This window comes from Penicillium waksmanii, assembly GCF_028829765.1.
Source record: "Penicillium waksmanii strain IBT 27052 chromosome Unknown utg000001l:1.0-4852451.0:1.0-4856178.0, whole genome shotgun sequence".
NCBI lineage: Eukaryota > Fungi > Ascomycota > Eurotiomycetes > Eurotiales > Aspergillaceae > Penicillium > Penicillium waksmanii.
In genome coordinates this window covers 2,554,264-2,578,166 of record NW_026643248.1, presented here as the reverse complement: position 1 = coordinate 2,578,166, position 23,903 = coordinate 2,554,264, and the positions used below count along the sequence as shown (strand labels likewise).

The following is a 23,903-nucleotide window of genomic DNA, read 5'->3' as shown; positions in this document are numbered from 1 at the left end:
TTGCTCCTTTGGAATTTTGAAGATAATTTCTCTATCATAATTACACTGCATTATCACCAACCTTCAAGTCCAAGCCAGCCAGCCAGCCAACCAGCCCGAGTTTCCCACTAGAAATCCAGCGTCTTGACTCTACCTACTCACGTAGATTGAATAATCCGCCAATAATCCGCCATGACCCCTCCAAAGCCTCGAGATGTAATCGTGGCTTGATCCACGGTCCGACCCGATAACTAATACTCGTATGAAGGCGCCGTCCGCCCAGGTACTATTTAGCGCGGGGTCGTGGCTCGGCCAACTCCTGAAAGAATTAGTTAGGGGCCGTCGATGCGGCGAGGTCCGAGACGTGGCGTGGTGGGTCTTTGTTGGCCGAAAGTAACGTCTCCTCTCTCCTCGGCCATGGGATTAGGCGGGATTTGGAAATTATTAACTTGAACTTGAACTTGAACTTGAACCGAGTAAGAGATGTCGGTTGCTGGGATTAAGCTGGGATATGATGGAATGCAATGGAGTGAATAGTGATCATATAGATAGATAGTTGAAAGACTCTTTGAAAGAAATCGTCACTTTCGTAGCTGTCTACAGAACAGAAACGAAATGAAAACGAAATGAAATGAAATGAAATGAAATGAAATGAAAAATAAGCGCTCTTTCGCTGACACGAAAACGCCCGGAAATCGCAATTCGAGATGAGGTATATAGAAACCGGGCAATGCAAAAATGGGAAAAACATGAACCGAAAAACAAAGAAAGAGTAATACGAACAAGAAAATGCGTCAAGGCGTGGGAGAGATGAAAGATGGGCAAGGACAAGGGCAAGGGCAAGAGCAAGGTATCAATCAGTCAGGCATTGACGAGAAATCGTCCCTTCAAGGCCCCCAAGAGGTAAAGTGAAACAGTGACACAGCAACACTAGTGCCACGTTTCGCAGATGCACAGCTCCGATGTTTAGAAAATATAGTACGCCTGCGTCAAGGGTAATTCAGATGCAGGCTCGGCGTCGCACAGCATGCCGTCTGCTTCGACAGTCTAGGACAAGCAGGGTCAGCACGATTCAGGAACAGGGTTGGGGGGGGGGGAAGGTCACTTACATAACTCTCCGGATCAACTTTCATCTTGGGCATTGTGTCGTTGAATTTCATATCCTTCTTTCCGACAGTACGGCAGTTCTTCACTGCTTCGATGCGTTTGCGAAGACCGTACGTCTGCACGATGCCCTCGTCAATGGACGCTTGGGAAACGAACATGATGGATGTACTTGGGACGCGAGCGCCGAACATCGGACGAACGATCATCGGCTCGATGGTCGGGATTGATCCGTTAGGATCGCCCTATAATGAAAATTTAATATAGATTCGTAGGAAAAGTTAAGGGGGAAACACGCACCATCTCTGCAACGGCAATCATGCCACTCTTCAAAACTTGCACTGGCTTCGTGCCGAAAGTGGCAGGGTTCCAAAGGACCAGGTCTGCAATCTTGCCCACTTCCACACTTCCAATCATGTGGGCCATGCCCTGGGCCAGGGACGGGTTGATGGTATACTTGCTGATATAACGCTTGACGCGGAAGTTATCATTGTTCTTGCCCTCATCTTCGGGCAGAGGGCCACGCTGGGTCTTATTCTTGTGGGCAGTGTGCCAGGTGCGGAGAATGACCTCTCCGCAACGGCCCATAGCTTGTGAGTCCGAAGACATCATACTGATGGCACCCAGATCGTGCAGCACGTCCTCAGCGGCGATGGTCTCGGCGCGGATACGGCTCTCGGCAAAGGCGACGTCTTCGGGGATGTTCTTGGACAAATGGTGGCAGACCATTAGCATGTCAAGATGCTCATCGAGAGTGTTGAGAGTGAAGGGTCGGGTCGGGTTTGTACTGCTGGGCAGGACATTGGGGTGCTCCACCACCGAGATGATATCTGGCGCGTGGCCACCGCCGGCACCTTCGGTGTGGTATGTGTGGATAGTACGGCCCTTGAAAGCCTCGATTGTTTGCTCGACGAATCCAGACTCGTTCAGGGTATCTGTGTGAATCATGGCTTGCACATCGTATTCTTCGCAGACTGTCAGGCAGTTATCAATAGCGGCGGGCGTGGAACCCCAATCCTCGTGCAGCTTCAGACCAGCAGCGCCAGCCTTGATCTGTTCCTCAATGCTAATTCTACCACAATCGTTGCCCTTGCCAGTGATTCCGAGGTTAATTGGCAAGCTGTCGCAGGCCTGCATCATTTGACGCAAGTGGTTCGGTCCAGGGGTGCAAGTAGTGGCGTTCGATCCAGTACTCGGGCCAGTGCCACCACCAAGGAAGGTAGTGATACCCGATGCCAGGGCCTCGTCCACCTGTTGCGGGCAAATCAAGTGAATGTGCGTATCGAATCCACCCGCGGTAACGATCTTGTTCTCACCAGCGATCACATCCGTCGTAGCACCCACCACCAGATCGGGATGAACACCATCCATCACATCGGGGTTACCGGCTTTGCCAATGCCACAAATAAATCCATCCTTGATACCAATGTCGGCCTTGTAGATACCAGTATAGTCGATAATCAACGCATTCGTAATAACGGTGTCAGCGCACTCAGCCGAGGATCTCCCAGAGGCCTGGCCCATGCCATCACGAATGGTCTTGCCTCCGCCGAAGGTACATTCGTCGCCGTAGTTCGTCATATCCTTCTCCACCTCGACCCACAAGTTAGTCAAGCCCAAGCGCACCAGGTCACCGGTCGTCGGCCCAAACATGCGAGAGTAGGCCCCACGCTCCATGGAGAACCCGGTGATCAGAGCAGCATCTACCGTCGGCTCCGGAACATGCGCAAATCCGGCAGTTTGTAATTTTGTAACGATTTCATCAGCCCGACTCAGATCCAATGGCCCATTTGCCAGCCAGTTACCTCCACGAATGACCTTGTTACCGCCAATCTCCACCAGATTCACGGTCTTTGTGTCGCCAGGTTCGAAACGAATAGAAGTGCCGGCGGGAATATCCAGGCGGAACCCGTAGGATTGAATACGATCGAAGTGCAATTGTGGGTTGGTCTCGATGAAATGGTAGTGTGATCCCACCTGTGTCATTTCGGCGTCAGCTTTGCCTCTCCGTTTCCGCCCGATTGCGGTGATATTGGTGATTGCTCTTCCACACGTACCTGAATGGGCCGGTCGCCCTTGCTCATGACCTTGAGGCGAATGCGCTTTCTTCCGTCATTCAATTCGACCCGGGCATGCTTTGACGGAATGACCGCTCCGGGCATTTTCTCAGGCAAGAAATCGTCGGGGTCGGGTTCCGGGAAAGCGTCGCGGTGAGGCACAGGCACGAAACTGCCATACAGCGCGCGCTCCAGATCTCCATCATCACTACTAATGGGGTGGTGGACGGTGACGAGGTATGTACCGGAAGGGAAAGTACCCTCGACCTGCAATTCGACGAGAGTCGCGAGGACGGAGGGAAGGACATGGCGACGACCTAGCATGGTCTTACCGATGGACATGAGATCGGCGACGGAGTAGTGGCCATCGCGAATGAGCTATTAACGAAAGAAATAGATGTCAGAGTCGTGGATCAATTAGGTATATAGGGAGAAAAGTGGATCGTACTTCGTGCAGAACGCTAGAGATCAAGGCCTTTGGAACAAACGCATTAGTTAGCCTCCTCGATACTTGTTCGTTTCAACTTTTTTTTACCCCGGGCAGAGGCGGGGAAGAGGAAACTGAGAAACATACCACGGACTCGGCGTGATTGAGACGCACACCCCGGGCCAGGCGACGCTGTGCCAGGAACCCAAGGTGGGCGATGGTGAGCTTGTCAAGCTGGGGAGGAGTCAACGACTGTCATTGGGAAACCCCAGGCTTGGCTGTAACAAGACCTACCTCCTTAGGAACGAGCTGCATGACGCGGGTGGAACCCGAACCTGGCTACTTTGAAAGCTTGGCACAGGGACTGAAAAAGAGAGATCGATGGAGCTGGGGGAAATATTATAAAGATTGAAGTCTCGGGTCCGCCAGAGGAGGAGGATCGAAAGTTGAAGGACGAAGGTTTGGGAAGGGAGAATTAAGAATGTGGGGGGGGGGAAGGTCGGTATATTTTATTCCCATCGCAATGCCGTGACAGGCGGAGCGGGAGATAGTGGGAGAGTCCCAGAGATAAGCTGCCGTGCTGGCCGATTGGGCCTCGTGCTCGGCCGTGTTAGTCACGGTTTTTCTAATTACTTTCTCCAAGCTGGAGCCAATGGTCTCCACTAGTTATTTGACTAGGAGTGCTTAGCATGATGGTTCGTGGTGGTGCTTTTCGTTTTTTGTTTCTGGCAATTTTACTCGGGTAGATTTGGGTGGAAATAAGTGGAGGGCCCCCACCGGCCCTATAGGAAGACACCCGAACTAAGCCAAGTTCAATCATTCATGATAGATAGTTATACATCTCCGTGGTACACACTTTTAAAAATCAAATAGAACACAACACTGTGATGAACGCCTTGGCCAAAAGTTCACCCTCGAGATCCCTAGGAAATTGTAGAGACGAGAAGAAAGAAAAGGAAACAGATAAAGTAGAGGAAAAAAGGACAACCAAAACCAACTATCGCTTAAGCCTCACTCTTGCGCTTCTTGCCCTTGCGGCTGTTGGTGGCAGGGGTGGCCTTGACCGATGCTGGCTCGGCGGCGGCAGCAGCCTTTCCTCGCTTCTTGACTGGCGAGGTTTGCTTTACAACAGGAGACTCGACAACTTCCTTCTTGCCCTCACTCTTGCGGCGCTTGCTGGTCTTGGGAGGGGTCTTGGCCTTGGGAGGTTGAGGGGAGAGGGCGATGATTCCTCCTCGGATTCATCCGAAGAGGAATCATCAGTCTCGCGGGAGTTTTCAGCGCCAGCAAAGTCTTGCTGGAGCTGGTTGGCAGCAGGGTCGTTGTCAGCAGCCTTGGTGGCCTTGTAGGCGGCCATGTTCTTCTTGTAGGTCTCATAGTTCTCAGAATACATTTGCTTATAGACCTGTAATTACTTATGAGCATCAAGACCACCAAAGAGTATAGAAAACAATGCAGAATAGTAAACATACCTCCTTCTCCTCATCGGGCATGTTCTGCCAGCGGTGGGTGCCTTCATCCGCAACCTCCTTGGGACGGGCATTGTCTCCAAGGTCATTGGCGATCTTGCCGCGGTTGTGCTGCATGTACAGGAAGTACGGGGTCAGGGCACGTTTTGGTGCATTGGGGTCGACGGGTGCGCGCTTGCGCTTCTTGGGTGCCTCGGACTTGACGCCAGGGCTCTGGGCGTGAAGGCCACCATCAAGTTGACCAGTCAAGTGAGTCGGGACAGCGGGCAAGTTGATAGCGGCAGATTCGCCGTTAATAACGCTGTTAGTGTGCTCAATGTATGCTTTGCTGAGGTCGGCGATGTAAGTTTGAAGTCCCATCAACCGAAGAAGGACCTGTAACGCGGTTAGTTTCAATTGCGCCCGTCAAGTGAATGAGATATGCAAGCATTCGCATATAGTTCCGGTCTTTTTTGAATGGCATGAAATTTCAGAGAAAAGGACGAATCATGATAAGAAACAAGGCGCTAAGAAAAAAAAAAAAAGATCCTCGAACGATGAGGAGGCGCTATGGAAGGGCAAAAAAAAAAGCACGCGTGGGGTGTCGCGCCAGTGTTGTGGCACGCGCCCACCACGTCAAGGCAAAAGAGCTTGAACGAAGCTTTCCATAACATCTGGAAGACATGGAAGAGGACTTTTGAGGCAGTGAGGGACAAGGCGACACATTCATATGGGCGTGCGACAGCTCTGTTGAGATGCGACGCGTCGAAGTGCGCGGGAAGGGACAGGAAGGACAACAGCCAAACAAAAAGTTGAGAGGGCCGGGGAGTAAAAAAATTGAAATGAGACAGGAGGGGAACCGGATTTAACTTACCGCATCCTTAGTGTTGCGGAGCTCGTCAACGTTGACAGCAACAGTCTCATCAGAAGGCATGATGGATGGTGTATGGAGATGATGGGGGGGGAGGTTGATGGTTAAGGCAGTGAGGGGGGGAAGAGATTTGTTAGGGGGGAAAGCGGCGGGAGGGGGTAAAGGGGAGGCAGGAGCGGGGGGTGCAGCGAGGGCTAAATAAAGCTCGGGCAGAGAGCAGGCCACAACTGGGGGGGGGCACGGCATGCGGCCCAGCGCTGCTTTAGGCTTAGGCCTGCCCTCCAGGGCTTAACAATTTAACGGGGTCGACTGTGACCCGTGCCGTCCTTCGTACCCGGGGCACCCAGGCTTTGCCCTGCCCGGGTGCCCCCTTCTCCTCCATCTCTCTGCCCCTCCATCCGTTTAACTCTGTGACATAACCACTCGCGAGTAAGTGAAAAGATGAGGAGATGGTTGGTTACCTTAAACACTACTAGTATGCTCTACTTGGATAAAATCCTCTAAATTACTTGCAACTACTGTTATTTATTTACATATAGTAATTAAAAATATTTTTTAATTGCTTGTGAAGTATTTCTTCCAAGAACTTAAACTCGGCCCACGGTGGATGTGGGCAGCTATATATTTCCGGTGTCAGCTGAAGCTTCCGGGCGGGCCCATCCTTAACGAAATTCAAGTTAAGCCTGGAACACCTGGGCACCCTATTTGGAACCACGACCTTCCTGAGGTTCAAGTTTAGGTTCAATGTCCTCTATTTCAATAAACTACCGTATACCTACCAGTAGTATGCCTGGAACTGCAACATCCTCAAATTTACGAGGTACTAGTAGTACTTGAAATGGATATTGCTAAATGTCCTATGGAGCAACGCTATCTTGGATATCCTCGGAGAACATACGCAACAGCAAATGCTCTATACATCGCTATCGCACACGTCTCCCTGCCAGCTCTATAATTTACAACCATCTAGAACTTGAAAACTTGGTCCTTGTTGTAGCCCAGGTCCTTCAGGACACCGGACAGCTCACCCTGGTCCTGGGGGCTGACCTTACCACCACTGATGGCCTTGTACAGACCAGGAGGACCGCAGACGAAGACCTTGATGTTCTCCTCCTTAGGCTCAGGCAGGACAGTCTTCAGAAGCTCCTTGGTGATGAAGCCCTTGCCGCCAGCCCACTCCTTGGGAGGGTTGTCAAGGACGTAGAAGGCGCGGAAGCGCTGAGGGTAGGTGTTCTCCAGCTCGTTGAGTTCCTTCTTCAGCAGAATGTCCTCCTCAGAGACATTTCCGAACACGAGGGTGACCTTGGTCTTGTCCTCGGGGTTCTTGAAGATCTGGCGGGCCAGCTGGTACATGGGGGTGATACCAGTGCCGCCGGCAACCAGGCAGACGTGGTCGTGCTTGTTGGCCTCCCAGGGGTACTTGACGATCGGGCCCTTGAAGGCTAGGGTCTGGTCGACGTTCAGGGAGTGGATGTGCTGGGACATGGGGCCGCCGGGGTAGGACTTAACAACGAGCTCGAGGAAGCCGGGTTGGCCTGGAGATTTGTTAGCGAGGACGCCATATCATGCGAGGCGGGGGAGTTGTGCTTACTCTCATCACTGGTAGGTGTGTAGGGACGGACGACGTTCTTCTCCTTGCCCTCGGGCTTGAATCGGGTCAACAGGGCGGCTGTTGATGATGTTAGTTATAAGTCTGAATTGGGGCGTGGGGTGGGCGACTGACAGGCAACGGGAAGACCACCGACGGCCTCCTTGTCATCGAACTCAAAACGAATCTTCTTGGTGTTGTGGCTCAGAGTCTCGATACCGGCGACCTTCAGGTCAATCCAGTCCTCGCCGTTGAAAACTTTAGGGCGGTTGATGGGCTCGGCAGCGGCGCCAGTGCTGTAGCGCCAGAAACCAGCGCCCGCACCAGCGAGGCCGACAGCAACGTAGACGGGGGCGAGGTTGGCCTTCTTGGGAGGGCTGGGAGGAGGCTTGGGGGCAGACTCAGCAGCCTTGGGGGCCTCCGCAGAGTACTTGCGGAAGCTCTGGAGGGAGAGGTCAGCAATGCTTTTTCGCAGGGAGGGATTGGGGGGGTGGGTTCTTCACGGACCTGCTTCAGAGGCTGGGCACAACGGAGGGTCTGACGAGCGAACATTGTTGCGACAACTTAGGTGAAACAATGGGGAGGAGAGATGGAAGGAGAGAGGTTGAGTTAACCGGGGAAGAAATCGGATTGTGAAAGCGGACACGGTCGGTTGCCGACCCTATTTCCCCATGACGCAATAAGCGGTGCCTGGCTGCAGCACATCATTTCTCGGGCCATTGCGGGTGGATATATGAACTATGTTCATTTCAGGTCTTTTCTGCAGAATAGTGCAGTTTAAAGCCCCAATGTACTAGATCAAGAGAAAACCACCGTCGCTTGAAAGAGGAATGGTTAAATCGAACTGGCAAGCCCCAAAGATTACAATGAATACAGATGCGTAAGCAGTCCAGATTCACAAGGTACTTCATAGACAGGGGTCGCCAACATTTCTTTACTTAAACTACTGACCAGTAGGGTTCTAGAGTTAAATGGTTAATTGAAGACCAATACTAAAATTTCATGTTGATTCTAGAGTGTATGTGTAACTTGAACAGATACTCGGACCCCACCGTACAAAAAAAGCGGCAGTTTAATGGATGCCCATACTATGTAGTGTTTCAACCTTGGAATGCAATCACAGCCAGAGCCTCCTAAAAACGCCATCGTAGATTCCCTACAAAACGAGAGAGCGGGAGAGAAAGTCTACGAGGAATTGCATGCAAGGATAAGGCAGAACAATGAACCCGATATTTTTGAAATTTAAACCCCAGACATCACTACACGGGATTAGAGATATCTAAACTGCCTCCCATAGACTGGGACACATAGGCCATTCCGCGCGGCCGGTCTTTCATGCACTCCATGGCCATAACGCAGTTATTCATCCACACATACTCCATCTCCGAAATCCCGAAAACGACCACACATTTAAGCAAAGGTGGAGGGGCGAGAGTAGGCAAAGATCTTCTTGCCGGGGTTGGCGGAGCGGTGGGGCAGAGGGAACTTGAGGTCCTTCTGGATGAGCTGCTTGATGTAGGGGCGACGGATGGTCTCGTTGTCGGTGATCTCAACAACCTTCAGGATCTGTAGAGAAATAAGGTTAAACTGGTGCCACTGCGATGCCATAGACTTAAAAAAAAAACTCACGTGAAGGCTTCCGAAGCGAGTTCTGTGGCGAGCGGCCATATCGAGATAGAGAGCCTCGACGGCATCAGTGCGGGACATCTCACGGTACTCCTTGTACATGTTGTGGGTACCGGAACGAGAGTCGTAGCGGATCCAGATACCGAAGTTCTTGACCTTGAGAGGGCGCTTCTCGGTGATCTGTCGAAGCGAAATTAGTACCAGTTTCAAAACCGATGGCCATGGACTCTCTGTATCTCCCCACATACCATGTTCAGGGAAACGATCTCGCCGTTGGACTTCTTGATCTTGCGGAGCTGAGACATGAAGTACCAGAAGCGGGACTTGGCGACCACAGTGTTAGGGGCGAAAATCCGCACTGGAAATAACAATGTTAGCAACGGTCCGGAAGACAAGGCGATAGTAGCGAAACACGTACTGCGATACAATTTGGGAGTGGGCTGCTGCTCCGAAGGGTTGAGCCTCCCAATGACCTGGTACTCGTTAAGACGCCCTGTGTGGGATATTCGTCAGTTATTATTCGGGTGTTGGGGATTGGTCTGCAAGCAAGAAGGTCCGATCTTGTCGGTGGATTCCTCTTGCGCCTGCGCTCTTGTCGAGATGATCGGGTGTGCAATTCCGGTTGAACGAGATTCTCAGCGGGCGAAGGAGTCGAGTGTTCGTGTTCGTTTTTGTGGTTGGCGATTAAGAAAAAAAAAATTCGACATGGAGATCCGACATGATCGTGACCGGCAGCATTGTGCGAATTCATCCTTCAACATTCGATTTGATTCGAGTCAGACTGTGCCAATCCTTCCATCTCTTCCCGGTCTTGATGCAATTGTCGATGACTTATTCGCTCCGCATAGTATCTCGTCGGTTTCGCACACACCGTATATCGTCTTCGAGTCGAGCGCAGAGGATCGGAAAATTCAAAAAAGGTCACTTACCCATCTGGAAATAAGTATGTTAGCAACGGTCTGGAATACGACAGTATAGAGGTGTAACCTACTGTGATTGTCGCTGTGGTTGATGAGTCGTTAGTGTGCCGTCGGTGGAGGGAAATCTGGCTGGGAGTGTGAAGTTGCTTAGGGCTACCAGCCCCGAAGGGCTCGCTTAACCGAGTGGAGCGAATCAGCTGGACGCTAGCCCCAATCGGGATTAGGACCAACACCAGCCACTACCAATAGCACCGCCACAGTCTCCCCCGCCTGTGCCACATCTCCAACTGCCAAAAGGGCGGGTTCTCGCCAACGGGGGTGCCCTTTGACCGCGCTTCTGGCTCGGATAACTTCCCGATTTCCAGCAATCGACCTCTTGCTTGAACCTGAAATACTTTCTAGAGCGGGATCATCATGGGAACCCTCGCGACTGAGTTCCGTAATGCCTACAATAACGGATCCGGCCCGGGTCTCGCAGCAGTGCTAACTCCAATTGCGACTCGGGATGACCCCGATCGGTTATTGTCATTCTACAACTTCTCCAATCCCGCATACTTGACCAAAGATCTCAACTCATCCTTCTTCCATGGAAAAAACCCACGAGTCCCCAAAGCCGAACAACATGCCTGGGTCGATATCTTCGCTGCGTATTGGGAGGCCGTGGGGGAGATATTGAAATGGGAAGCCGGACACCCCGGGGCTAGTGCCGTCGCTATCTTCACTGCATGGAAGAAAGTGGCGAATGCAGTCATTCGGGGGTACTCCATTCAATCTGGCCTTCCTGCGTGGTCTCTGCCTTGCTTGTACACCGTGGGTAAGTACCTGCGCACCTTTGCGATCAAGGCCGATCTTCAAATCGCCTCCCAGGGCTCGTCCGGCCTAGATTTCCAGGACGAGATGGCGGTCGATTTCGAGAAAAATGCGACCTTGGAGGATGCTGCTCGGGTCATTAATCGAATGTTCACTCTGTGTTTGAGTGACCGGTACGCGTTTTTCAATATCTTGGAGGGGCAAAGCCATCGCTGACACTTGTTTAGGGCTCCGATTGAAGAGTCTCGGAAGTGGGGGATCTACAACACCACCAACTTACTTTTCAAGACATACTTCAAGGTAGGATCATGCCACCTCCACAAACTGCCGGGGACATTGCTGACAACATCTAGATCAATTCCGTTGGCCTCACCAAGAACCTCATTCGGGCCATCAGGGCTCAATCAGATGATCTACCCCCGCTGGACGCATTTCCCAAGTCGCACATAGTAACATTCGAGTACTATCTTGGCGTTATACATTTCTTGGACGAGAATTATGCCGAGGTATGCGAAATCATCCTGTTTGCGTTTGACATTCGTGGCTAATCACCAAACGCTTGGTAGGCCGAAGAACATCTCACTAATGCCTGGAGGCTATGCTACCGGCACGCTAACAAGAATCGAGAGTCAGTTTCCCACCATTGTTCCTGATCGAACTCCAGCTCACTGATATTTAGATTGATCCTCACATATCTCATTCCCTGCCATCTGGTTACAACACACACCCTTCCCAGCAACCAACTCCTAGCTCCGTTCCCTCGGCTGGAGAAACTTTTCCGACCTCTATCAAACTGTATTCGGACTGGTGATCTGGTCGGATTCGATAAAGCTATGTCTGCCGGCGAGGAGGAATTTGTGAAGAGACGAATTTATCTGCCCCTCGAGCGAGGCCGCGATATCGCGCTGCGTAACCTCTTCCGCAAAGTTTTCATCGCAGGGGGGATTCGAAGAAGCCAAGGATGGCCAGCCCCCGATCCGGCGAACCCGTGTTCCAGTCGCCGAGTTTGCGGCTGCTCTACGAATCGGTACCCATGCGACGGGCCGAACCCGTGTTGACATGGACGAGGTGGAGTGTTTATTGGCCAATCTCATATACAAGGTTTGTATCACGCCCGGGTCGAGCGATCACCGTCAACTAACTATATATAGGGCCTCATGAAAGGATACATTGCCCGAGAGCGGGGAATCGTCGTCCTGAGCAAGAATAATTCTGCGTTCCCAGGGACCGGCGTATAAAGGGCATCATGCATCACAAGACATACCGACGCTTTTGAGCACTATGCTACCTTTCTTGACGATCATGAAATTGCCGCAAATTTATTTCACGAGTCCTTGATACTCTTTGACATCCCTTCGAAGGGAGATACACACGCAGGAGCAACATCTCTTACCTTGAGATCTATCTTTCCTTCGCCACAATCGATACCCCTACTCCCTTACAGCAGACAGCGAAGGGAAAGAGTGGACGACATAAAGTCCACATTGAATACTACGGCGGAGTGGAGTTCTTGATAATCATCTGGTGGCTTCACTGTCCCGGTGGGAACATACGTAATTATAGCCCACCGAGTCAAACCACCACCCAACCATAACATCAATTACAAGAAGGATTACTAGAAATAAGAAAGCATGAAGTAAAATAACTAACTACAACCATAACAATGAAGACATTCCCAAAAAGACCCCCCCCCCACCCCTCGATAATAGAGATAGATATACAACAATTGAAATAACACTAATACTAGTACAAGGGTATAAACAGCGCAAAGAAAAGAACCCCCAACCCAACAACTCGTTCAATATCTTACCAGTCCCTACCGCCGCAAAGAACCACTACAACCCGACAACTCCTCAACCAAATCATCATCCTAAAAACCCAAAATCAGCACGACCAATCACGACGAACCAGAACCCCATCCATCGCAAACTTCCCCCGAACTCACCATGTGGTTACACATAGCAACAAAAAGATCAAAAAACAAGCGCCCACCACGCTCCATCTCAACCTGCATAGTCCCACTGCGCTTAAACGTGCCCCGAGACCGAATAATCAGCGCAAGATAATGCGCTCGGAGCTTTGACTCGGTCTCCGGCGTATTCGCATACGCATATCGTGCACTGGCAAGGATAGTACTGCAATCGATGCCGGTTTGCAGACCCTGTTTGCGTAGTGCGAGACGTTGCAGTGTGGGTAGGTTGTATTTTTCTGCGGCGCAGCTGTGGGAGGGGAAGACGTGCATTAGCAATTTATTGCATTGGATTATAGTATACTGTATTACTTTATATTCCTCGTTCAATAGCCCAGGCTGGGTACGTGTATGGTACGGAATGAAATGGATGGGATCACGGTGTCGAGGCAAACTTACTAGATAGCAGTATCACGCAAAATCAACCCACCCCGATGATGATAGACCGTCGCACCAGGATTTCCATTCCCATCCCCATCCGCACGCGCATCTTCCAGCTCCCACGCCCGACGCCGCGCATTGTGTCGCAGACGTGGGTAGTAGTCGCCTTTGTAAAGGAATTCCAGGATAGCGGAGAGGACTTCTGGTGATTCGTCGGGGAGTTCGATGCGTTTTCCTGGGTGCTGGATTTGCGGCGCGGCGCGGACTAGTGGGCTGGGAGTTTGGGGTTCGCAGTATTCGGCGAAGAAGGGTGATGCGATGAGGATGGATTCGTGGGCGGCGAAGAGGCGTTGCTCGGGTCCTACGCGGAGCATTATTACGGGTGATGTTGGTCTTTTTGTGGGTGTGCTGGGAGTTGTTAGCTTTGTCTAGGGGTTTACTTTTCATTCTTTCGTTCCAAGGCTCTTCTTTTTCTTTTCAAAAAGGATAGAAAGGAAAAGGGCAGCGCTCTTTGCGATACAAGTCTAGGTTGGTTTTTGTGATGGGTGGGAGGACGTACGTTGAATCTGGAGGGGTGACCATTCTTTGTCTCCGCTCAGGGACGGGCGCATGACGAGAGCGAGAGCTGCTGGAAGAGGAGCTCTCTCGCACTCGACGGGGCCGTGTCGTCGAGGCTTTCGCTGCGCGGTATCTGGAGAAGTTATCCGGGGTTTGGGGGGTTCTTTTAGAAAGCATGATGGATTGCTATGTGGTAGAGGCCTGGTTGACCGAATTGTACGGGGAAAGCAAAAGAGGAAAACGATGAAAGAGAGAGGATTGATTGCCTTGTGGAATTGGAAGTGGAAGAAACCCTGAGTCGTGGGACTCAGGGGTAATGCGACTATTTATAATATTGGAAGATGGAGCAGTTGGTCGGGATGGGTATATTACTGCTATGCAGTATATTACAAGCTGTTCCTGGTATCAGACGCAGGTATACCGACGATCGACCAATCGATATAACTTGAATAGGCAGGACTGGACCCCTCGACGCGTCATGACCGGTTTGAAACGCGTCCATCGTCGCCAAATGGGCGCGTGGTCACGGGACTCCCACCAATGAGGGACTTGTTTGAGCACGAGGGTGGAGACGGGAAATTGCACTTGACAGCTTCGATGGAGCTAGCTCGGACTGATTTTTGGATTGGATGCCGGAACCCGGTGGAAGTGGACTCGGGGTTTGCAATTATAATTTGAGGGCTTGGCAGAAGATCCGATATAGCGATTATGCCATGGTTTCTTTACAGGCATGCCGGGACAAGTTTGCCTCCAATACAACTGTTCTCAGGAGCAAGAAAGGCCGAGCAAAAAACAATAACACAGCTTTCATTCGTTTGGAAAAGAAGAGTATGAAATATGACCCTCGATCAATCGATATTGGGGGATCGCCAGGTAGTATGCAGTAGCGTGGCCTTTGATCTTTTCCCGGGCGCAGTGCCCGATTTTATTTAGTGGCGTGATCTAACTTTTTCAAAAAATTGATTGTACTGTATATTGTCTAGTAGCTTCGGGGATTTAGTCTTCAATCAAGCAAAGTACAATGCACCAAGGACGAATATGGCTAGTGTTAGAAGAGGAGGAAAGATTTATGCCACTAGGGGTCAGCTCATTTGATGCAACCCTAGGCTCTACGCAAATGATGAAAGAGAATCGAATAGTTTATCCTCAATAGATTCAAGACCCAACCCATCAGACTAAAGAAGATCCTGTTAACGCCGTATCCTAGCGCCGTAAGAGTACCAGCTCGAGATTTCTGCTGCTGGGAAAAACAAAAAAAGAGGGCCAGAGTATGCGAGAGAGAGGTGGAGAGGTGAAGGGTGAGTCGCATGTCATCATAGGAAAATCTTTCGAGCGTCCTTGAAATGACTTTCATTAGGGCAGTAGGGACATTTGAATCGGCCACCCTTGCTGAGTCGTTTGAGTGACTCCTCCGCAATGACGTGCCCGCATGGCATCATCATCGGAGGGTTCTCATCTGTCGCCTGTTCTTTGGAGACCGGGCAGACGAAGATGGAATGGAAGAGATATGAGGGCGGAAGGGGAATTTCGACCTGGAATTATGTTAATGGAAGCTCTCCACTTTAACCATAGGGGAGTATTGCCTACCGGAAGCTCATTCTCCGACGTCCATTCGGTACGCTTAGCTTTCATAATGGTCTGGAGCTTTAATAGGGTAGGAAGCGCGATTACGCCGGCTGTTGCCGCGATGTAAAGCGGCGAATCCGCCGATAGGCCCAAAAGGGAGCAGAATTCCCGGGTAAATGACTGGGAGACTTCTTCCCACGCAGTTGGGTTGTTAAAGGTGGCGGCATAAGGCGAACCTCGGAGGTTCGCAATAAAGGCCATGGCGCCTGACAGCTTTTGGATTTCTGACAAGTATCTCGGCCCAAAGGATTGGAATTCCCGTCTCGCATACTCGATGGCGGCCTCCCAGTTCCCGGGGGAATCCATTGGCTCGAGAGACTTGTTGTGGTAGAGCCAGACGTATTGGAGACGGCACAGTTCGAATTCCAGATTGCTTCCTCGAGCGGCCAAGGCCTCGCGATGTTCCCGAGACCACTCTATCGCAGGGAGAAGATTGCGCTTCTCCTTCAGCTCGTGGAGAATGTAGTACATCGAGGCGAACTGCTTGCGGATCTCGGTCGAGGGGACCTCATCGATGTCCAGTAGACTGGAGGGTTTCTCGCTCGGGCGGGAAGTGGATTCTTGTTGTGTTGTGGGCTTTTGGTCTGCGATTTCGGAGAGAAAGGTGGCCGCGACCGAAAACTGCCCTTCTCGGAGGAGGTGCATCGCAATCGCACGGTTGATGAGGTGTTCTTGGTTGTAGAGTGCATCGTGCTCGGTACTCGGGAGGGGTCGATCTTTGAACAGCTGTGAGAAGAGGGGAGGTTAGTGAGGATACAAAGATGGGAAGGGAATGTGGTCGGTAGGATGTGAAGGTACCTTATCTAGAGACTTGGTGTACTTATTGAGACCGCCGTGGGTTTCTTTCAGACTATCGTTGATCGAGTCGAATGCCGATTTCACAGGGTTCTGGAGCTTGGCCAGGGTAACGGCGGCTTGGTTCGGATCTACACAGCAAGCAGAATGTCAGCGATGGTTCTGGCCATGGTATACGTTGGTGGAGGATTGCGAAGCTGTACAGCTAGCTCTTCCCCGCAGTACCAAAGGATAACCCGGATAGGTTTACGAACCCGCAGCGATGGTGTCCCGAGCGGACTGCAGTAGATCGATCGTGGAATCGACATGCTTGAGACCATGAGAGGCCCTGAGCCTCTTCAATAGTCGGTCATGTTCCTTCTGGACGAGATCCATGGTGAGTGGAGGGGCCGGCCTCGGGTGGTCTAATGCGGAGTCGAAGTGGTTACCGCCCAACGAGATCGGGGGCCATAGAGATGTGGGTGGAGAGCGGGGATCGTCTAGATGCTGTTTGAAGAGCCCCGTATATCTATAAAAAGCGACATGAATATGGAGACCGTGATCGTGGTGGGAGAATCAAATGAATGGAGGGCCGATGTCACCGGGACGTTAACGTGAACTCCGGATGATCGCCGCTGTTACGCCATGACACGTGACTGGTGATTAACGTACAAAGTGAGGGCGGGTTTGGCCAAAGGGGATTTCACAGTGGGACAGAATGATGGTGGATTAGGGAGGATACGATCACATTTACTGATACTAATACTAGGGGAGTACATTCTGTCAGTACCAACTCAGTGTCAGCTGTAGAATGCTCATACTTATACTGATACTACTCGTACGGAGTACAGAGGAGCTCCTGCTTCGGAGTAGACCTTTCCTAGAAGGGACTAGTCCCACTGCTGATGCAGGCAGGAAACTGTCTGATTGGCCAAGCCCCACTCTCGCTTATGGCTAGCGTGAGTCACCGGGCCGTATAAATAAAACTTCCCGCTCTCCGCCCTTCCTCCTCTTTTTCTTTTCTTCTTTATCCTAGTGCACGGGTTTGACGCGTATCAGTGAGGAGAAATCCGAGATCGTGTTTTTGCTAGTTGAAAACTACCTACGTGACCACTCTTGCTGGCCTTCGGGTCGACAAGGAATTTTTGAAAAAACAAGTTGCCTTCAGTACCTTGGCTTTGGCCTTCGTGCTTTTTGCTGGTGCTCTGGATGATATCCACGATGTACCGCATGGTCTTCTTTTCATTACTGTGCTGCCCATGCTGGTGGCCTGTAGAGAAGAGAATATCCTAGCAAGCCTTGCGACGCGTAAATGTAAACATTAGCACGTTGAATTAATCCACTCGAGCTGTGTACCTACTACGCCTGTACCTACACCCTCGGAAGATATTCGCGAGAACCGGTTGCCATCCTACCTCCTGTAGCGCGTCGAAACCCTCCATGACAGCCACTCCTGCGACCCCTATTGTTGCTTAGTGATAGTCCCTGCGTCCCTTGCAGACCCCTGTTAAGTAGCCCTTCGCCGTACCTGATATGTCGATCCTCCACCGCCCGCCGTCGTGACGTCGGTAATTCTGCAGCCTTCGGGGCCTCCAAGCACGAACCTCCAGGATATCCACGACCTACTCCTGCTCCTACTCCTACCGCTACTGCTACTCCTCCTTCCTACCTACCTCTCCAACCGCTGGGATGCCGCGACAGTCATTCCCAGGACATGTCACAGTGGTTCCTACCTGAGCGATCGACCAGGAGGATACAAGGAAGGTCAGCGCTTCCCTGACGACAGAGGTGTGGGAACATTGCGTGTCTTGAAATGGTCCTTGCTCAAAGCAACTTTTCCTTTCTCCCCAGCTGTGTCACATAACACATTTCTATAAGCCGCTGCCGCCGTCGCCATGCAGTCCGCCGCACAGGCTGCGCCGGCCGATGCTGGTAAATCGGCCGATGCGATCAAAAGCAGCCCCGCCTCTAATACGAACGACCCCGTCCCTGAGCGGTTACCACGCGGTCACCAACGCATCGTCTTCACCGACCCGGTCGCCCTCCGATACCTCGAAGAAGATCCATCTACAGACGTGCTGCATCGACGGGAATTCCTCCAGGGGTACGAGATCTACATTGTTGAAAATTGGGCCTGTTCACGGAGCCATCCCACCTTTGTGATATCGACATATACCGGTGACCCGTCGCATAGAGTTGTGGCGGGCGTGTTGAGTGTTCCAACAGATGAGACGACATGGTCACCCCGTTTGCAGATGTACTTCGACGCGATGAAGAAATACCATGCTCGGTCGAAGGAAACGCCGCTGGGCACGATCATGGTGACGGATTTGGGCTCCTTCCCGTCCTCACTGATGGTTCTCCCGGTTCCGGAAGGCGATATCAGGAAACATCGGAATGATTTCATTGTCAATGAGAATTTGAAACGGCTTGGTTGCGCTGGTCGCGCGGGCCTGAAGCTACAGCGGCCGTTGGCTGCGACTGAAGCCAAATTCTACCAGCTTTATCGTGCGAGTGAACGCGTGCCGGCGGAAACTGCCGTTATGGAGATGGTCAAGCAGTGTCAGATTGCATTGATGGTGTTTGACAAATTAGCTCCTGAATACGTGGATGGCTTGCTGTGTGATGTTACTGAAAAGGCGATTGAAGATTGGTGGGCGGATATCGGTACAGAGTTGTACAATGTCGAACCTAGTGATGGAGTCCTGGGACCGACTAGCGTGGCAGCCCTGCTAGGAACGCTGTTGGGTGCGCGAAACCGCCTTCACGCTTGTGGAGCACCCGTTGGAAAGGATGCTTTTGATATCGATAATTTGAAGAGAGGAATTGGTGGATTCCAAAAGTCGCAAAAGATGAACCGCTCGCGAAGACTTGACCGGCGGACTCTGGATCGACTCCATCGTGTCACGGCCAAAGCAGCCAACTCTGAAGGATGGAGCGACGCGATCAAATCCACCATGACTGAACTCGGCGGTCAGGGCGGCGAGATGGTTATGGGAATGGTCCGCGGGCGAGAGAAAGGCGGCATTGCCGATGTCGAAACTCTGGACCTTGATTACTTTGTACAATGTGTTTACGGATCAAGGGCCAAGTGGCTTTGGCTTGGAAAAGCCCGCAAGAGTGGCACCGATACTGGGTTTACGAATGCCCCAGGCTCGGAGATGATGTTTACCGAAGACGACCAAGGTGGCTACGTCTGGACCAGTCGGAAAAAGCACTCGACGGAGGATTTGCATGCCGAGCGAGTTGCATCTGGACTGGACCGGCAGTGGAAAACACCTGAATCCTTGACTATAGAAGAAAAAGAGCATCGAAAAAAGGGTGTCAGTGGACGAGTATCCGACGCTCGAGCTGGTCTCGGTCGGTTCAAAGATGCAGTCGGCATCCGTTCCCACCACAAGCAATTTCGTGAAGGCACCGATGTACACCATGATATCGCGTATCGGCCATCTCTCGATAGCGACACAGAGAGACATATGCCCAGGAGAATAAAGTCTGACCTGTTGCCAGAGACAAAAATTGACGAGTCGGCAACCCAAAATGAAGAGGAGTTGACCTCCCTGGCTCCCGATACAAGTTCCGATGTGAAACCTCCCGAAATCCATATCGACTCCCCACCCCCAGCCAACGAGGAAGATGTACAGACTCAAGAAGTCGATGAAGTCCCAGAGCTACAGCCTATTCGAAGTATAGACGAGGAATCTGATATCGAACGAACGCGAACCCACTCTACTGCAGCATCAAGTGATCGAGAACGAGACCACGATGAATCGGCTGCTGGCCTGGCCATGATGGCTCTACGGCGGCCCCAGAGCTGTAAAGAGCTCCGCAACCCCGATGGAGACGCGGATCGGGACGATGGTCGATGCCCGCGGCATTTATCTTTCAGCAATGTTGAAGAAGTCGTGCTGACCTGGGAACCACTCGTTGGCCAGCCACAGGTCAAGGATAACGCAACTTTAGAGGAAGCCATTGCCCAAGAAGACATATTGGCTTCCGATGCGCGAATCTTCAGCTCTCGAATTCTCGAACTAAGTGAACACTGTGTTCCCTGGGTCGAGCGCCAAGTCGATTCCGTGGACGGGCTTAACCAGGTACTCTCTGACCGCTACGAAGAACTCAACACGGTCTATCTTGAACGCTTCGGCGATTACCAGCGACTTCGTGAGAGATCTAGTGATCTTCTTACGGATGAGCATTCTCAGCTCACAGACAGCGTCAAGCGTGTGGAGCTCCTGGGCGCGAAACTTGATTATGAGCTTCACGTTCTGGAGTCCAAAGTCGAGGACATGGAAGAGGGATTGACTGATTTTGAACGACACATTTTCAACGTGGAGACGCGGGTCAAAGGTCTGCTCCAAGGCGAGGAAGAGCAGAGCAGCATTTCCTGGATGGCATGGGTGAGGCGGTCATTCGGATTCCCAGCACCTTGAGGCGACTGTTACGAGGACACGCTTGTACGATACTAGTATAGCTACTTTGCCTTTTCTTTTTGTTTGTTATTTTTGGTACATTTCTCCATGTTTTCCCATTTTTTATCCTATTGTACATAGACCTTAGATCGGTGGTCCTTCACCTCGAATGTGACGGTATAAACGTGTCCATCATCAAACAGACCCTTTCTGGCCATCCTGAGCTTCCAACCTGAAGAGGTGAATCAGGTTCATCAAAAACAAATAAAAAAGAAACAAAGAGTTCGGCGATCAATCTCTATACACCAATTGACCGAATTGTCTTTCTTTCCTCTGGGTTGTTGTGTCGCGACATTCAGCTTCAGCACTTTACATGCTGCCGCCGAAGCCCATGCCACCACCACCACCCTGCTGGGCATTGGCGGCGGCTTCGCCTTGCATCTTCTCGCTGACCTTGATGTTGACGTCGAAGAACTTGGAAACACAGCGGTCGAGGCAGACGGACTCGCCCTTGTTGAGGTCGCCTTCGCGGTAGTCGGCGGGAATGCACTTCTTGGAGCAGGACTCGGAGAGACTAGCGCGGGGGTTAGTCAAGTGGCAGAATGGGGGGAAAGAATCATCCATTTCAATTGTATGATTGAGATACGCACCGGCTGAACATGTCAGAGATCATCTCAACCTCAGTCTCAGCAGCAGCGATCTTCTGCTCCGAGGACATCTTGGGCTGGCCGCCGAAAAGGAACGACATTATGAATATGTGGAGTGTGGTGTTGGTGGAAGGTGAAGCTGGCGATGGTGGGTTAGAAGAGGGAGAATTTCGTGATGGGTGCTGGGGGGGAGGGGAGTCAACTCACATAGGATGGATGGATGAGATGGATGGGGGTGGTCAAGTTGGATGCGGACCGGAAGTCTTGAGGTCGCGCAGCTTGGGAGGCTCCACCGCAGAAAGGTCTCTCTCCGCCTTTGAGAACATATTTTTTCTGCACTTCCGACTTTGCCAACTTACTTTTCTTTTCTCCCCAATTGCACTGCACCTTCGCGATGCATTCAATCCGCCCTCGAGTTTTGTTTCAAAGCTTGAAGGGCTTGAGTCGGAACAGGTAAGACATTGCTGTCGTTGGCTTCGGCCTTGTTTTGTTTTATTTTTGTTTCCTTTTTTATTATGATGATTTCTCCCACCTGCTTCAGAACCGCTGCAGTTGATGCCTTCGGGCAGATGAACGCAACGGACTTAAAAATCTGACCAATTTTCAAAAAATTCTTGCACTGTTTACTACATTTCAATTGCCATCTGGACATTGCTAACATTGTCCTCAGCACAGCATTGCCAGATCGAATCCAGTCCCCGTTACGGATTGCAACCACCAACACAACAACCCGACTAACCCACCAGTCTGCCCGCAGTATTGCATCTGCATCGCCGGAGAGGGCCTTCCAGGAGCGCGTGCAAGAGATTTCTCAGGTCAGCAGTGACCCATATCCGCGCCTGGTCACAGATGCACGCACTGTGAGCTGCGGCGAGTTTCGCACACGGTATGGCCAACTGGGCAACAATGAATCAGTAGAGGAGCCGGTGGTGGTCTCTGGTAGGTCACCCCAGCTTCTAGGACCTTTGCGTCCATCTTCCGTATCGTATACTTAGATTAGCTTAGGTAGGATTCGTACCTATAGACTGGCCGGGAGCAAATTGATCTTTTTCGATATCGTGCAAGATGGTCATAAGATTCAAGTGATGTGCAACAAGCGCCAGCTTGAAGGCGTCTCTCCCGAGCAGTTTAAGAAGCTATATCGTCTGCTTCGTCGCGGCGATGCCTTTTGTATGACAGCCCATTTTTCCCATCCGCTATATCCGTGGACAAATATGGGGTCTTTTGTACTGATTCCTCTCAGCTGTTACTGGTAAACCACATCGCACTGGCCGAGGCGAGCTCACGGTCGATGCGACAGAGCTTCCTACGTTACTCGCGCCATGTCTACACGATATCCCTCTTCGTGACAGTTCCCACGAGACTTCGCCCTATCCTCGTCATGTTCAGTTCTTGGCCAATCCATCGGTGGCACAGATCATTCGTGCGCGGTCGTCTTTGACACAGTACCTGCGCCAATTCTTCGTGGACCGGTCGTTCATGGAGGTCAATACCCCCATTATAGGGGCCGAGGCCGGTGGTGCTATTGCTCGGCCATTCTCAACTTCGGCCACAGAGTTCCCGGATCGTGAGCTGTCCTTGCGAATTGCGCCGGAGCTGTGGCTGAAGCGGTTGGTCGTGGGGGGGGATTCGACAAGGTCTTTGAGATTGGCCCTTCTTTTCGCAATGAAGGTATGCAACAGAGAGGAGAAAATTGAGAAGAAGATGGATGCACAAGAGAATATAGATTGCTAACGTATGGCAGGAATTGACAAGACACACAATCCCGAGTTCACGACTTGCGAATTCTACCAGGCCTATGCCAACCTGGAGGACTTGATGCGCACCACCGAGGACCTTTTGTCGGGAATGGCATCCCATATTCAAGCCCTCAACGAAGATGGCACCCTTAACCCAACGACTGCTAGCTTCGCCACGCCATTCCGTCGCATCGACTTCATCGGCGGCATTGAAGAACGTATTCAGCGGAAACTCCCCGACCTCACCTCCCCCTCTGCCCTCGACGAGATCCGCACTCTTTTCCACGACCTTTCCCTCCCCTTACCCGAAAACGCCACTCTCCCTCGCCTCCTCGACGAATTGTGCAGCATCTACGTCGAACCCGACTGCATCGATCCGACCTTCATCATCAATCCCCCGGAATGCCTCTCCCCGCTCTCCAAATCCTTCACACACCCCGTTACAAAGCAAATCGTCGCCGCACGCGGTGAACTCTTCATCGAAGGGAAAGAAATTGTAAATACCTACGAAGAGGAGAACTCGCCATTCGAGCAACGCCGCAAATTCGAGGACCAGCTGCGCTTCGGCAAGGCCGTCGGAGAACCGGGCGAGGTGGATGAGAATTACCTCGAGGCCCTGGAATGGGGACTCCCTTCCACCGGTGGCTGGGGATGTGGCATTGACCGACTCGCCATGCTTTTCACAGGAGCCAAGCGTATCGCTGATGTGTTGCCATTTGGCACTCTCCGTGCTGTCAGCCGTCGCACTGAGTAAATGGAGGCTGTTGTGTGTGCGATGTAGATGTTCCATGTTCCCTGTTCCAGTTTCCAATTAATACCCCTGTACAATAACTTTAATAGCCAATGACCATCTTCACATTTCACCTGATATCTTGACTCCGCACTAGCCTAGCACTGTAACTGTAACCTCAGCCGTCGCTAAGCGTCTTATCGGTCTAAGCGGGGAAGCCCTGGGAACTTAGAAGAC

At 51.6% G+C, this 23,903-nt stretch overlaps 10 protein-coding genes across 10 annotated transcripts; 3 read left to right on the top strand and 7 right to left on the bottom strand.

Moving 5' to 3' along the window:
* Positions 1–945: 945 nt before the first annotated feature.
* On the bottom strand, positions 946–3,882 carry N7481_000933 (urease Ure; the record flags this gene model as incomplete). The annotated part of the gene is made up of 6 exons (XM_057260152.1): positions 946–1,026; positions 1,089–1,328; positions 1,384–3,060; positions 3,141–3,518; positions 3,715–3,801; positions 3,862–3,882. The coding sequence occupies 6 exons, from the start codon at positions 3,880–3,882 to the stop codon at positions 946–948; spliced, it is 2,484 nt and encodes an 827-aa protein (XP_057127984.1).
* A 689-nt stretch (positions 3,883–4,571) lies between these two features.
* N7481_000932 (uncharacterized protein) lies at positions 4,572–5,949 on the bottom strand (the record flags this gene model as incomplete). The annotated part of the gene is made up of 4 exons (XM_057260151.1): positions 4,572–4,688; positions 4,730–4,972; positions 5,040–5,411; positions 5,890–5,949. 4 exons carry the CDS (start codon positions 5,947–5,949, stop codon positions 4,572–4,574), a joined length of 792 nt encoding a protein of 263 aa, XP_057127983.1.
* Positions 5,950–6,852: 903 nt separating this feature from the next.
* On the bottom strand, positions 6,853–8,026 carry N7481_000931 (cytochrome b5 reductase family protein; the record flags this gene model as incomplete). The annotated part of the gene is made up of 4 exons (XM_057260150.1): positions 6,853–7,421; positions 7,478–7,555; positions 7,610–7,916; positions 7,982–8,026. The coding sequence occupies 4 exons, from the start codon at positions 8,024–8,026 to the stop codon at positions 6,853–6,855; spliced, it is 999 nt and encodes a 332-aa protein (XP_057127982.1).
* Positions 8,027–8,884: 858 nt separating this feature from the next.
* N7481_000930 (60S ribosomal protein eL20) lies at positions 8,885–10,033 on the bottom strand (the record flags this gene model as incomplete). Its single annotated transcript, XM_057260149.1, has 5 exons — positions 8,885–9,040; positions 9,104–9,280; positions 9,349–9,458; positions 9,519–9,593; positions 10,030–10,033. The coding sequence occupies 5 exons, from the start codon at positions 10,031–10,033 to the stop codon at positions 8,885–8,887; spliced, it is 522 nt and encodes a 173-aa protein (XP_057127981.1).
* Positions 10,034–10,434: 401 nt separating this feature from the next.
* On the top strand, positions 10,435–12,068 carry csn12 (the record flags this gene model as incomplete). Its single annotated transcript, XM_057260148.1, is given in 7 exon segments — positions 10,435–11,003; positions 11,058–11,130; positions 11,184–11,336; positions 11,397–11,458; positions 11,510–11,756; positions 11,770–11,931; positions 11,982–12,068. The coding sequence occupies 7 exon segments, from the start codon at positions 10,435–10,437 to the stop codon at positions 12,066–12,068; spliced, it is 1,353 nt and encodes a 450-aa protein (XP_057127980.1).
* A 578-nt stretch (positions 12,069–12,646) lies between these two features.
* N7481_000928 (uncharacterized protein) lies at positions 12,647–13,915 on the bottom strand (the record flags this gene model as incomplete). The annotated part of the gene is made up of 4 exons (XM_057260147.1): positions 12,647–12,700; positions 12,776–13,049; positions 13,199–13,588; positions 13,740–13,915. The coding sequence occupies 4 exons, from the start codon at positions 13,913–13,915 to the stop codon at positions 12,647–12,649; spliced, it is 894 nt and encodes a 297-aa protein (XP_057127979.1).
* A 1,136-nt stretch (positions 13,916–15,051) lies between these two features.
* Positions 15,052–16,534, bottom strand: N7481_000927 (ubiquitin-protein ligase RMD5; the record flags this gene model as incomplete). Its single annotated transcript, XM_057260146.1, has 4 exons — positions 15,052–15,270; positions 15,326–16,090; positions 16,163–16,290; positions 16,414–16,534. 4 exons carry the CDS (start codon positions 16,532–16,534, stop codon positions 15,052–15,054), a joined length of 1,233 nt encoding a protein of 410 aa, XP_057127978.1.
* A 1,499-nt stretch (positions 16,535–18,033) lies between these two features.
* N7481_000926 (putative Sin3 complex subunit (Stb2)) lies at positions 18,034–20,571 on the top strand (the record flags this gene model as incomplete). Its single annotated transcript, XM_057260145.1, has 1 exon — positions 18,034–20,571. One exon carries the CDS (start codon positions 18,034–18,036, stop codon positions 20,569–20,571), a length of 2,538 nt encoding a protein of 845 aa, XP_057127977.1.
* Positions 20,572–20,919: 348 nt separating this feature from the next.
* N7481_000925 (Tim10/DDP family zinc finger protein) lies at positions 20,920–21,298 on the bottom strand (the record flags this gene model as incomplete). Its single annotated transcript, XM_057260144.1, has 2 exons — positions 20,920–21,124; positions 21,201–21,298. 2 exons carry the CDS (start codon positions 21,296–21,298, stop codon positions 20,920–20,922), a joined length of 303 nt encoding a protein of 100 aa, XP_057127976.1.
* A 293-nt stretch (positions 21,299–21,591) lies between these two features.
* Positions 21,592–23,690, top strand: N7481_000924 (uncharacterized protein; the record flags this gene model as incomplete). The annotated part of the gene is made up of 4 exons (XM_057260143.1): positions 21,592–21,650; positions 21,868–22,136; positions 22,441–22,868; positions 22,968–23,690. 4 exons carry the CDS (start codon positions 21,592–21,594, stop codon positions 23,688–23,690), a joined length of 1,479 nt encoding a protein of 492 aa, XP_057127975.1.
* Between the last annotated feature and the right edge of the window lie 213 nt (positions 23,691–23,903).